This window comes from Notolepis coatsorum (assembly GCF_963971535.1).
Source record: "Notolepis coatsorum genome assembly, chromosome: 15".
NCBI lineage: Eukaryota > Metazoa > Chordata > Actinopteri > Aulopiformes > Paralepididae > Notolepis > Notolepis coatsorum.
Window position 1 is genome coordinate 45,309,761 of NC_140179.1, and position 13,909 is coordinate 45,323,669.

Sequence of the window (13,909 nt, forward strand, 5' to 3'; positions counted from 1 at the left end):
GGACCTCTTCGTCCGCTGCTGGGTCCTCTGCTACATGTTTCTGTAGTGCAAATGTCGCACAGCAGGGGCTGCACGTCGTTCCGAAGGGGAGGACTTCCCATTGGTAGATGGCTGGGTGCTCATCTCCTGGCTTCTCTCTCCATAGGAACCGTAACAGGGGCTTGTCCGCCTCTACTAATCTCACCTGCAGGAACATTCCTTTAATGTCCCCGCTGATGGCCACCTTTTCCTGGCGGAAGCGGAGTAGAACGCCGAGTAGGGAGGGGCCGAGTGTGGGACCGGGCAGTAACTCTTTATTCAGATTTTGGGATCCGATCTGGTAGCTGCAGTTAAATACTATGCGGTCTTTACCGTTGTGATGGACCTTGTGGTGGGGCACGTACCACGATTCAGTGGTCTGGTCAGCCTCTTTAATGTCCATCTTTGTGACGTGTCCCGCTGTGATGAGCTTCTCAATCTCAGCGCGGTATACACTCTCTTGGGCGGGGTTCTTGGCTAAGCGCCGCTCCGTGTTCAGCAGGTACCGTTCTGTGGCGTCTGTCTTGGCGTGGAAAGTAGGCATTCCTTCTCGCCGCAGGAGTGGCGTGGCGTATCTCAACACGCCGTTGACCGGGACTCTCTTGGTCCCTGTCTCGAGGAGGTGAATGGCGTAAATGTCATCTTTAGAGCGAATGTCTTTCTTTCCGTTCTTAAAGGGCATTTGTTCCAAAGTCCATAGCCGCTCTACGTGTTGCAGGAGTGCGGTTTCTCCCTCTGTGACTCGGGAGTGGAGACATCTAGTGGCTGTACTTCGGTTGAGAGATTTGGCGAGCGGGCCTTGGAGAGTCCATCCCAAACGGGTCTCGACTGCTGCAGGGCAGCCTCGGGGTCCGGTATGAACCCGGTCTATCGGGACAATGAGGTCTGCATGGTCGGAGCCTATCAACAGGGTCGGCATAGCATTGTCTATGAGCGGGATCGGTAACTTGCGCAGATGTGCATATTTCTCCATCAGCTTGGCGACGGGGTATGTGTACCGCGACAGTCCTATTTCTTGGCTGGTGAAAGCGTCTGCAATCTGGTACCGTCGCTCAGGCTGGCCGCTTGCTGCGATAGAGAATGAGACATTCTCGCCCTTTATCGTCTTCAAATCTCGTCTTATTGTCCGAATTGTCATTTGGGTTTCGCTTCCCCGCAGCCCTAGCTGGGCCGCAGCGGAGGCGAGCAGCAGGGTCTTCTCTGACCCGTCATCGAGGACGGCGTAAGTGTCCAGGACTTTATTCTGGTAGCTTAGTGTCACACGCACTACTTTTAGGAGTACTCGGGCTCCACTGCTGCTGGCGGGATCGATGTACATGACGCTCGCTTTGCGGCTGGATGGTGCAGGTGAAGGGCGCCGTCTGTTACTGTCGTGAAGTATGTCCAGATGGGCTCCATCGCACTTGGTGCACCTTTTCTTTAAGCGGCATTCGGCTGCCATGTGTGAGCGCGCACAGCGAAAACAGCGCTTGTTGGACTTTATCCATTGACCTGCTTCCTCCGCGTTCAGCTTGGGGAAGGAGTCACATTGCGCTAGCCAGTGTTCTTTCTCACAGTAGGGGCACACTATCTTCCACTTCTCCGTTCTGGAGGGGGTACTGTGGCTCCTGCTGCTCGGTACTGACTCCGATTGGTGCATCACAGTCACCGATCTTCTTCCATCATTTAGTCGTCTGGTTCCTTCTCTGGAGCCAGGGGTGCTCCGTCCGAATGTATCTAGCCGTAGGCTGCTGACTTCTCTCGCCAGGAAGTCTGCTAGATCGAGGAGGTTCGGTTCGGGGCTATTCGGGTCTCTGTGGTCCCTCTGCCGCCTAAAGCGCTCCTGACGAGCGGGCGGCAGCTTCTCCAGGATCCTTTCCACATTTGAGTTGGCGTAAAGTTCATGCCTCCCCTTCTCTCTTTGCGCTCCCAACATTCCTACCAGGGACTGCACTCTGATGGACAGGTCGTCCAGTGCTCGATTGTCTATTGCTGGGGGTAAGCGGTCGATGTGTCGGATCTCCTGGATCACGTAATCCCATATGCGCCCATACCTCTGGTCCAATGCTACCAGCGCTGCTGTGTATGGGGTGGTGGAAGTCGCGTAGGCGAGCGCTATATTATGTGCGCGGGGCACCTTTAAGTGCTTCAGTAGGATGGCGTATTTGTGGCGTTCATCCAATACATCCACCAACATGGTCTCCAGACACATGCGGAGTTCTGTATACTGGGCCCGGTTCTCTTGGGTGAAGTCGGGTACCATAGGCGTGCCAATGTATGACGCTGACTGTGGATACATCGGCGAGCGTTGGGGGAGAGGCCTCCTAGGCGAGTCTCCTCCCGCTCCTTGGTATGGGCTGGTACCGGCAGTGTACCATGGCCCGCTTGTCCAGGTGCTGTTCCTCGGTGCGGGTCGTGCGTCGTGCTCACCCGTGTATAGAGTCGGGGGTCTGTAGCGCAGCTCCGCGGGAGTATAGCCTGGGCTGTACCGGACCTCCTGGTCCGGTAGAGTACTGTGCTGTCTTCGGGCGTGGTTCTCCTCCTCTTCCTCTTCGTCTTCAGTTAGGTCATCCAGTGCTTGTAGTCTCTGGTTTAGCCTCTCCACAGGATATGCTGCTCCTTCCCGGTTGCTAGGTCTCGCTTGGACCGGTGGGGGGAGGTGGTCTGTGGGGGGTATAGACCTCGTCTGTTGGTCAAGTTCAGGGTTGTTTACTCGGCTAGGGGATGCCGCCCTGGAGGTGTGTCTAGACGAGTTCCTGGAGCCTCTGGCGGAGGGAGAGGGTGTTGTCCATCTGATCAGCTGTTCTATTAGTTGCGACTGCTGTCTGTCGCGCGCTGCGTCCCGTTGAGCACCGGCTCGTTCTCGGGCCACATTCTCTTCCATCTGAATGCGTCTTATTTCTAGACGTATCTGCTCGTGTTCGCTTCGCTGCTGGATCTGCAGTCGGTCACGTTCAGCAGCGGCGTTCAGGCTGATGAGGAAGGCCTGCTGTAGGGTCCTCTCTGCCTCGCTGGGAGAAGGCGGTTGTATAGGGGAGCCTTCCCTCGGGGTACTCCTTGCGGAGCCTTGGAGCTCTATCTCCACGGTGCTCTCCCCGTCTTCTTCCGTGCCGAGTTCTCTCTCGGTAGCGTTGTATTCCTCCCGGGACTCATCGGGGACTACTTCTTCAGTACTGGCGGGATGTGAAGTCATGTCTGGTTCCCACTGGTCCCCACCGTGAACTTGGTCAGTTACATTAGAGCCCGTAGGGGCCTCTATGGTCGGGGTAGTCTGGGCGTTGGGGTTAGACATACTTTTACTTTCTAGTTTTACCGCGTTTACTGTTAGTAGAAGACTAGGTTGTTGACTGACAGCGTAAGCCTCTAAGTACTGAGGGAGCCGTCGTTCGCGCTGCGGGCGTTGGTTAGGAGGATCGTTTCGTGGAGTGTTCATCATAGGCCATTTCAATATTAATAACACTATATTAATATTACACTAATTACCCTCCGGCTCGAAGGACCAATTGTAACTGAGGGGTACAATTCCCTGACTGTATTACTAGATATGATACTTACTACCACTACCTTTGTACTTAATATTCGGCCACCCAGTACACGGCATAAATATATTATCATGAACACTCTCACGTAGATGAAACGGATCCAACACAAATGTACGAATTAGAAACAGGTCTTTATTTCTACACAGCGATGGTGTGTAGAATAAGCACTTAATCACTTAATTACATTTATGAATTGAAATAGTATGCACTTTTATGGCAAGGAGTATTCGTCGGTATATCAATAGAGAATGTCCAATCTCTTAAGGCGCAGGTGGTAAATATACGACCTGGAATAGTTAAGGAATAACAGCAATGATACTTTAATGATTATACTAGATACACTAGAGGGGGTTAATCCGGTCGCTTGTAAGCCGACAGGAGTAGGAGGGGGGGGGGGGGGGTAGAATCCGGCTGCCTCGTCCGGCCAAGGGTATCCCAGGTGAACCCACTGTAGTGCCGTTCAATGCGCCGGCGATCCTTGGACCACAGATGAAAGCAGGTGGACTCTTTGTGGGCCGGCTCTCTCCGGTCCACGGGGGAGAGACGTGAAGCGACCTCGTCTTGCAGAGCGTCTCCTCACCTTGCGTCCTCTCCAGGGGGGGGGGTTCCAACACACGGCAGTGTCGGGGGTCTTTATCCATGGAATAATCAAAGTATCCAAAGCATAATCCGTGCCTGGGAAGGCGGGCTGTCGTCGGTAGAATAATCCGGTATACAGGTCCACTCGCTCGTCGGCTCTGGGGCTCCTCGGGTGCAGCTTCACATAGGGTCAACCACCCTGGGTAAGCAGCCAGTTCTCTGCCCGAAACGATGGGGTACTGACTACGGTAGTATTCTCACCGCACGAAGCACTATATATTAACAGACTATTATTAGCTTAATAGACTACGTCCAACTCGACGATATAGTGCCAAATATGACTATTCAAATATTAATATACACGATGTCTCAATACCGATGGTAGGCGAACTTGGCCTTACTCCCACACGTGGCGTCGCGGGGAGGCTTTACGTCTGTGACTCTATTGGAGGGTAAGAAACTGGACTGAAAAGAAAGTCCTACTTTAGTAGCGCAGTATATATACGCACTATGAACAAATAGTCCCATTAGTGGTGCGGTAGCCAAATTCCTACGCGGAACTAGGACTTGTTCGTACATGTCGAGCGGTACGTTTGAACTGGGTCTGAGGGGTATGGCAGCCTGGCACCAAGGTCTCGACCAATAGTAGAATGGAGACTATTATGGGATGTTCAGTAGGCTAGAATGGATATTCAATGCATATTGTACAAAGAATATACAAGGGATATCAGGGAATATTAGAGAATATACAAATACAATTAAATATATATATATAAATAAATATATATATTCGGTTTAATCTGGCCCTTCACAACACTCACGTTCTAGGAAATACTGCAGAAAACGATAAAAACATATTTATACTCTAGACGTATTTTCGTATGAATGTGTGAATGAAAAAGTTAAACGTTCCTACATCCTGAACAATAGATAATCGATGTTGAATGGGCCATAGTAATGTCAATTTAGCAATCGCTGCTGGCGGGACAAAACCTCATAACTCCATTTTTTATTTAATTTTTTTTATATATAAATCAACTTCGTAGATCATCCTCCATATGTGTGTGTGGGTTTTACAAAGTTTAAACAATGGGAAAGCATTAAACCGATCATCTGTCTAAACCTCCTAACTCTATTCACCCTCAAATCTGTGTTCGTTTTTTTCATCTGCTGAAAAGTTGGGTTTTTGGAGTTATGAGATTTTGTCCCGCCAGCAGCGCAATACAATTTAAAAAGTTATAGCCCTGCAAAGAAGGTGAACATCTCCATAGACTTACAGTACTGGCAGAGAATGGTTTAGGATGATCAAAGTGGTGGCAGAGAATGGGTTAACAATGAGTTATTCATGTTCTTCATTCAGGGGAGCGCAGCTGAGAACATTTTGGCCATTTACAAACACCTTTTCACGCATTCAGGCATCCAGAGGAGAACTTTCGTAAATGTACACTTTCGATCATGATGTCCGATGATGGCAACAGTTTTTGGGGGATCTTTTTTGGCCTGGCAGCTGGCGCCCCCTAGTGGATGGTGCCCTAGTCGACAGCCTATGCGGTAGGGCTGGGCAATCAATCACATTTCAATTTCAATTATGGTTTTGGTTTTTTTACACATTGTTTTTGTTGACAGAATCTGGCTATGGGGCGACAATAATGTGGTCAAGAGGCATGGTTTCTATCTTTAGCCTTTGGCGTGGTTTATTTCATTCACATGTTTAGGACAGCAGCACATGAGTCCTCCTCTCCGTGAGAGGTAGGTGGGGAAGAAGAGATAGAGGGGGAGGAGACATCTCGATTTATACTCGCCACCTGGTGGTATCTTGAGTGGCTCCGCCTAGAGCGCCCTCTAGTGGAAACAGTTATATATGCAGTTAGACAGTTACTAACAATCCTACATAGAACCTCTAACTTTAACAGTTTTAATTACACATTATCGCTTTACATTGACTTTAGCATTAGAATATAATGTACAAGTCGGCTAGTGCAGTGGATGATGAATCGTGAATTGCAGCTTTGCACGAAACAAACAAACCAACTAATGAACCAACCAACCCACAAACCCACAGAGTGCTCCTTCGACAGTCTAGAGACGTCCCTTCACCTAATAAAATGCCTCAAATAATAATAACCCAACGTGATTTTCTCTCTCTGTCTCCCTCCCTCTCTGTGTACAATACTAGTCTGTGTCTCTGAACTACCGTTTTAAAAAACAAAAACAAATAAAACTGGACCCAGATTGCTTCCATTCATTTCAGTGTGCCGTGTGAAGAATGTTATTGAACTAAACCAGGCTGGTCTGCCTGCGGTCTCATGTACAAACAAACAAACAGACCAACAGTAGGAGAAACACGCAGGTCAGTCAGTCTCTTGAGGAAAGCGATAAGAGGGAGACTGTCTGAGAGAGCGATGAGGGAGGAGGGGGGAGAGAGTATTTTGCACTTCCCTTCATTTTTCCTTTTCTCCTCCCGTTTCCTTTGGCCTCTTTGTCAGGGACGGGCAACTGTTGTGCGGGGGGCATGCACAGGATGTTTGTGTAGTTGTCTTTCTTCCAACATGGCTGCCATGGTAACCATTGGTAACCATTTTAGAAAGGAAATGCCTCATTTCTGTGCAGTGGTAGAGTAGGTAAAACATTGGAAAAGCATGATATTACTGTTCCACTGTAACTTGTTTACAATATCCAGCAATAAGGCTGGAAAGTTATTATTACATAATGGTACATTAATTGAAGCGGATAATAACCAGCTAGCCTAGGTGTTGGCCAAAATCACCATTCCCAAAGTTTTAAGCTAGGCTAGTGGTCCGTAGCCTATTGGCTTCCATTAATTTGTGCTAAGCTAGGCTATAGCTTGCAGATGGATAGCTTTCTACTGATCACACAGAGAGGAAATTGGTATCTGCATGTCTTCTTGTCTGATTCTGGAGAAGACGGTGAGAGCATTCCCGATAATGTTGGCGTGTTCCTTTAAGTGTATGTATCTGAATTGTCCACACTCATATACACACACACCAATAGGGTTGGGTTCCGTTAGCAGGCTCCGGTTCCTAACCCATTGAGCTACACAGGGAATGGAACCTCTTACCCATTGAGCTACACAGGGAATGGAACCTCTCACCCATTGAGCTACACAGGGAATGGAACCTCTCACCCATTGAGCTACACAGGGAATGGAACCTCTCACCCATTGAGCTACACAGGGAATGGAACCTCTAGCCCACTGAGTTACACACAGAATGGAACCTCTAACCTATTGAGCTACACAGGGAATGGAACCTCTAACCTGTTGAGCTACACAGGGAATGGAACCTCTAACCTGTTGAGCTACACAGGGAATGGAACCTCTAACCTGTTGAGCTACACAGGGAATGGAACCTCTAACCTGTTGAGCTACACAGGAAATGGAACCTCTAACCCGTTGAGCTACACAGGAAATGGAACCTCTAACGTTGAGCTACACAGGGAATGGAACCTCTAACGTTGAGCTACACAGGGAATGGAACCTCTAACCCATTGAGCTACAGAAGACCACATATGACAATATACAGCCCAGCACTAATGGGATTGACAGAGGGAGTGGTAGAGTAGCTGTAATCTGTTACAGATATTTCAAATTACCAGCGAGTCACGTCTCTCTCTGGCCTGCATTCTCGTCCCCTCATTTCACAAGAACACATACCCCCCCCCCCACCCTCCCTGATCTCTCCATTCCTGCATTTTCCACAGACTCTCTTGCTTCCCCCCCCCCCCCTTCCTGCCGTCCCTTCTTCCGTTCTGGAGATCAAAGCTAAGCCCAAGGCTGGTGGACAGCGTGAAACAGACGTGCACTGCCCATTACTTAAATACATACACAATTTACACATGCACACGTGGATGCACACACACACACACACACACACACACACACACACACACACACACACGTGCTCGCGCACATGCACACACACATATGCACGTGCACACACGCACACACACACACACAAGCACAGCTAAATATGTCTGTAACCTATTAGGCACATCAACAGTCCCTGTTCATCCTTGTGTTACAAAGTTGGTGGCAGGTGATCGTAAAGCCTGAACTCACTGTAAATTCCTGTACGTGTGTCTCCTGTAAGTGTAAGACTGTGTGTAACCGACAGCTGAAAACAATGTATGATTATTACGGACCATAACAGCTTTTCCTGACCATGTCACTCACAAAGGGACAGGCAATAATATACTTTCCTCCCTCTCTCTTGCGCTCTCTTTGTTGTTCTATTTTTCGCTCCGTCTCTCTTTCTATCTCCCTCTCACTGTCTCTGTCTCTCTGGGAATGCAACCATGGAAGCTCAGTTTCAGGAGTGTGAGCAGTTCACACTGGAATCTGATATTGGTCACTAATATTGAGCATTGATATTTCACATAATATCTCATACATAAATTACATACACTCTCTCTGGTCAATCAGACACATTACTGCAAGCATCTTAAAAACCTTCTGTTATCTATCTATCTATCTATCTATCTATCTATCTATCTATCTATCTATCTATCTATCTATCTATCTATCTATCTATATCTATCTATCTATCTATCTATCTATCTATCTATCTATCTATCTATCTATCTATCTATCTATCTATCTATCTATCTATCTATCTATCTATCTATCTATCTATCTATCTATCTATCTATCTATCTATCTATCTATCTATCTATCTATCTATCTATCTATCTATCTATCCATCTATCAACTGCTATAACATGACATCCTGTAACCCTGTTCTCTCTCTCTCTCTCTCTCTCTCTCTCTCTCTCTCTCTCTCTCTCTCTCTCTCTCTCTCTCTCTCTCTCTCTCTCCCCCTCAGCTGCCTTCGCCGGCCTGCTGTACCTCAGGGAGCTCGACCTCTCCAACAACAGCCTCCACAACTTCCAGTACGGCGTCCTGGAGGACCTGTACTTCCTGCGGCGGCTGTCGCTGGCCGACAACCCCTGGGTGTGTGACTACAACATCCACTACCTGGTCTACTGGCTCAAGCACCACGCGGGCGTCTCCCACACCGGCCTGATCTGCTCCGAGCCCCAGGAGTTCAGGGGCTGGTCTGTGGAGAACTACGTGAAGACCTACAACGGGGAGTGTCCCAAGGACAGACAAACGGGACAGACGGGAGAGGGGGGCGGACCGCAGCGGGAGGCCCAGGAGCTGACGGACGAGGAGGAGGCGGAGCTTATGCCCAGCCCCCTGAAGGACAGGAGGCAGAAGAAGTTCGAGATCATCAGGTTGAGTTAGAGAGGAGGAACGACCCGCGGACTGTCGGATCCAAGCGGATGTCAGCGGGCCAACTTTTGACTTACAATACTGGGTCTAAGGATGGACTGTTGAGTGAAACGCAATTCAGAGTGTCCGTGTCTACACACTACACACACACCGTCATGGTCTGGTTTACGATAGGTGTACGATATGATGTGAGACGCGATTCCTAAAGGTGAACAGTCTAGCGACGGTGTAACAGCGGCTGCTGGCAAACTGAGAGCTACGGAGTTCCAGATAGAATTCCAAGATAGATTTCCAAGAGAAGATCAAAGAAAACATGCACCAGACATTCGGCACTGTGCAGCCTCCAAAAAAATCTCCAGGTCCTCATCCGGTCATATAATTCTAAACCGTTTCATGCAGAGTGTTGAACAGATGCACGACAAAATGGAATTTGCACCCTACGTTGAAATTCCATAGCGCCATATTGAAGCAGATGACAGTGTAGTAGTAGAAGAATATTTGTGTTTACACACAGACACTCTGAATTGCTCTTCAGAATAAAGGTCAATGGATGAACTTTTGGATGGATTGGTTGACTTTTTAAAAGTAGACATAGCGATGTGATGTTATCGCCACCAGAAGATGTAGGGGTGACATTCGCGAGACATTTACTACTCCCTCTGCTACCGTTCAGCGTAATCCGGAAGATTATGGCAATAAAAGTAACGTAAAAAAAAAAGACCTAGTGCATACAAAAACCGACGTGTTTAATCTGTCTTTATAAGATTTACAATCGACAACTATTCCTTGGACGTTCTCCCAAACACGATGAGCCACGATTTATGTCCCGCTTAACCTTCGTGTGGTGTGCAGGTCTGTGGCACCCGTTTTCAATGTTTACTAAAAGATAAATGATACAATTAATTATTTTCTAAACCTGAGACTCATTGGCCTTGACAAATTTTATGTGAAGAACATATAAAATAACACATTTTCATTGAGTGCACACTGTGCCCCCCCCCCCCCCCCCCCCCCCAACCTACACATTTATATTACATACGTGGTGTTCAGGTCCACTGAACCTGAACGTGTGGAAATGAGGTGAAAACTAATAAATATGGAAAATATTTTACTAAAAGTAAAAAAATATTGAATTTAAGACAAATAGCACTTTCATTGATAAAAGTGATCTAGCAGGTAAATGGCTAATATTAACCATATGCCATCTAGACTGCTTTTAATAGTTAAATATTTGTTCAATGTTTACATACATTTCTATGGCTTTATTGTTTTGAAATCCCAATAATGTTAAGTGACAAAAAACCACACAAGGTTAAATACGTCCCGCTTAAAATCCAGGGAGGTGGGGTAGAGAAGGCTGACCTTGCTTTGTGAGGTCACGTGAGAATCCATCATGTCAGGCTTCAAGTTATGCACCACAGTCATTCGGACCAATCAGTGTCCTGTGATCGAGTGTTCCTAATCCAAACTGTTTCAAAGGACGACTTTCCAGATGGTTCCGTGTGACTACAGATCTGACGGGTCCGGTTAAGAGAGGATAGGCGATTAGACAAACTGTCCTGTAACTGAAAGTTCACAGGTTCAGCCCTCCATGACGGTTAACGTGTCCTTGAGCAAGGCAGCGAGCCCCCGGCAGATGGCTGACCCAGAGCTCTGACCCCTTTGGTGAGTGAAATGCCCACGTGACGTGCACATGACTACCCAGAGCAGAACAATAAATGACTAACATCACAAATACATAATACCACATCACTTACGCTACCTTTAAAAAGAGAGGAGAGGTGGGGGTTTTTGGAGATGAAAAGGTTGAACTGTTGTTTTTTATTCTTGCAGAACATTCCCAATTCAGTCTGTATCAGATCAAATGTCCTTCGGTGCTCCTCCCCCCATTGGAAAAGGTAGTGTCTAGATCCCATAGCTGGGAAGGAAGTTTGTACATTTATTTTAATCTTTTAGGTGGTGGGAGTGGTTATGGTAAGGGATAGGTTTATAAATAACTTTTTAGGTGAGACTTAGGTGCAGCTATAGGTAAAAAAGTGACGGTTCCCATGGAGATGTCCTTCCAGGCTATGGGAAAATCCCAGTGTGTCCTCAGTAGGTGCTGGTTTCTGTTCATTTTGATACTGAGTTCAGGATATACTTTTTTCAAAGTATACTAGTTTTCTTTTTGGTCTTTTTGTTGTTTTTAATTAATGTATGGGTTTATTTCTGGAAATAAAATTGGGTGTAATTTTTTTCTGACGTTTGTGTCTGAAGTAGTGTGATTGGTAATGATGAATGGAGACAGGAATCTTGTTCTATCATCACAGCAACATTAATTTTAGGGATGTCCAATATTATCGGCCTACAGATATTATCGGCTGATATCGGCATTAATATGTGATATCGGAAAATATCGATTTTCAAAAAAGACTTTTTTACATTTCTATAACCTACCCAGGCAAGCAAGTAAGAACAAATTCTGATTTTATTTATTGTCAAAAGTATGCATAATGTTGTGTTAATTCCACAACAAGATATATGTAATGTTAATTACCTGAAATTATTCAATTTTTTTGGGGGGGGGGGAACCCTGCATATATCGGTATCGGTTGATATCGGTATCGGAAATTAAGAGTTGGACAATATCGGTATATCGGTATCGGTAAAAAAGCCAATATCGAGCATCCCTAATTTACTTCATTTACTTCCAATGTAATCAGTTATCCTCATTTGCTATCATGTTACTATGGAAACAGAAGTGTTATTGCCATTATTGCATCATCTCATTGTGAACAATGGACCTCACTCACCAACATTGTCGTAAGTTTCCTCTCGTACACCTGAATTTGCATACAGACACGCCCCGCCAGCTCCTTATAAGGCCAGGGCCATGTGCAAAAGGGAAGCGAGAGGGTCAGCATCTGTGCTCCCCGTATTCAACAGGTAGCACGGTAGCGATTTGTGACAGATCAAAATGTGATTAGATTCAAATGTATTGTCATCATACAGCACACTATAGCTATAGTGGAATAGATTGTATTAATATTCCATATTTATACCGTCTTGTTGCTCGCTCCTGGCCACCTGCCTCAGCGCACACACACATATGCACACACACGCGTACTGTATAGCCTACGTACATAGTTGTGTTACTACGTGTAAACAAACGTAGTGCTTAAAATATACACTTTGACTTCTGTTTTGACAGGGTTAAGGTCTTTACTCTTGGCTACATTTGAAAAAGAAACTCAACAGGCGGCTGGGTGGTGCAGCGGTCTAAGCGCTCGTCACCAACGCGTGAGACACCGGTATCGAATCCGGCTGTCAGCGTTGCCTCCGTTGCAGCCATCATACTGACTCAAATGGCAGAGCCAGCGGGAGGGGAGTCGTATTTATTTATTTAGTATTTATGCATTGTATCGACAAAAGTCCAAAACAAACGCTGCAACCAGGAGTTGAACCAACAATCACTGCAGTCGCGGGCGGGTGCTCTCACCACTATCTAGTTGAGGTTAGTTTTAACATTCGCTTAACGGTTATGGTTAAGACATAAAGTTAAGGTTAGGGTTCCATCCCCAGCAGGGGAACTTAAAGGTTTTCTGAAAACTTAAAAGGTTTAACATTTTGGAGTATGTAATATATGTACTTATTTGTAATATGTGTAACGGAGGTCCATGAGTAATATCCACAGTGTGTTGTGAAGTGACGCGGTGCGGCCGACCAGGGTTCAAAACTCCCTTGGGGCATCGACATTTAACACAACGCAGAAGGAGTAACATACGATCGGTCACACTGTATGACCCGGATGTCCTGAGGTGACGTGAGTTTAGGGAGGTGAGTGTAACGGAGGTCCGTGAATAATATCCACAGTCACGATGGACATGTGTTGAAGTGACTGTGGCAGTAAGCGGTACTGCGAGTTAAACTAATTTCCCCTTAACACTTTGGTTGCCTAAGGTTAAATTCATGATATACCATAGATTGCCAGCGCTATTTGTCTATGGAGAAAGTCCCCTTCTTTGCAGGGCTATAACTTTTTAAATTCTATTGCTACATTGCCATTATTAGGGCCCATTCAAAGTCCTATATGTATTGTTCATTGTGTAGCAACGTTAAACTTTTTCATTCACATATTCATAGTAAAGTATGGTCTAATGTATAAGTGTTTTCATCTCTTTCTGCAGCTTTCTCCAGAACGTGATATATAGCCCCAAATGCATTATATTGATGATGAAATACAGTTTGATGGCAATCAGCGCGATATAAAAAATTCCAACTAAACGTACTTCTAGAAGTTACTACACGTCATCTGATGTTGACCGGATGGGCGAGGGGGCGTTTATAATTCCGTGGGCAGCGTTATACCAATCATCTAATGTGGGTCAAATGTTGATAATAGCAGTTAGTATCGAAGACGGTAACGTTACACGCTGAAACTCACCCCAGTCTCCGCGCGCCGTTGGGCGATCATCGTCGAGTAGAAATCTTATCATTATGGGATATATTTTTACCCGGTCCATCTCCAGCTTGTATAATGGTATATACGTCCAAATCATGT

The 13,909-nt window shown here is 46.4% G+C and overlaps 1 protein-coding gene across 1 annotated transcript in view; it reads left to right on the forward strand.

Annotated features, from left to right (window-relative positions):
* The window catches only part of lrrc17 (leucine rich repeat containing 17), a 49,876-nt gene extending 38,273 nt beyond the window's left edge, over positions 1–11,603 (forward strand). The window contains exon 4 of the mRNA XM_084331170.1: positions 8,960–11,603. Coding sequence (XP_084187296.1) covers positions 8,960–9,381 — 422 coding nt within the window. The 3' untranslated portion in view covers positions 9,382–11,603. The remainder of the gene's footprint in view (positions 1–8,959) is intronic.
* The last annotated feature ends 2,306 nt before the right edge of the window (positions 11,604–13,909 follow it).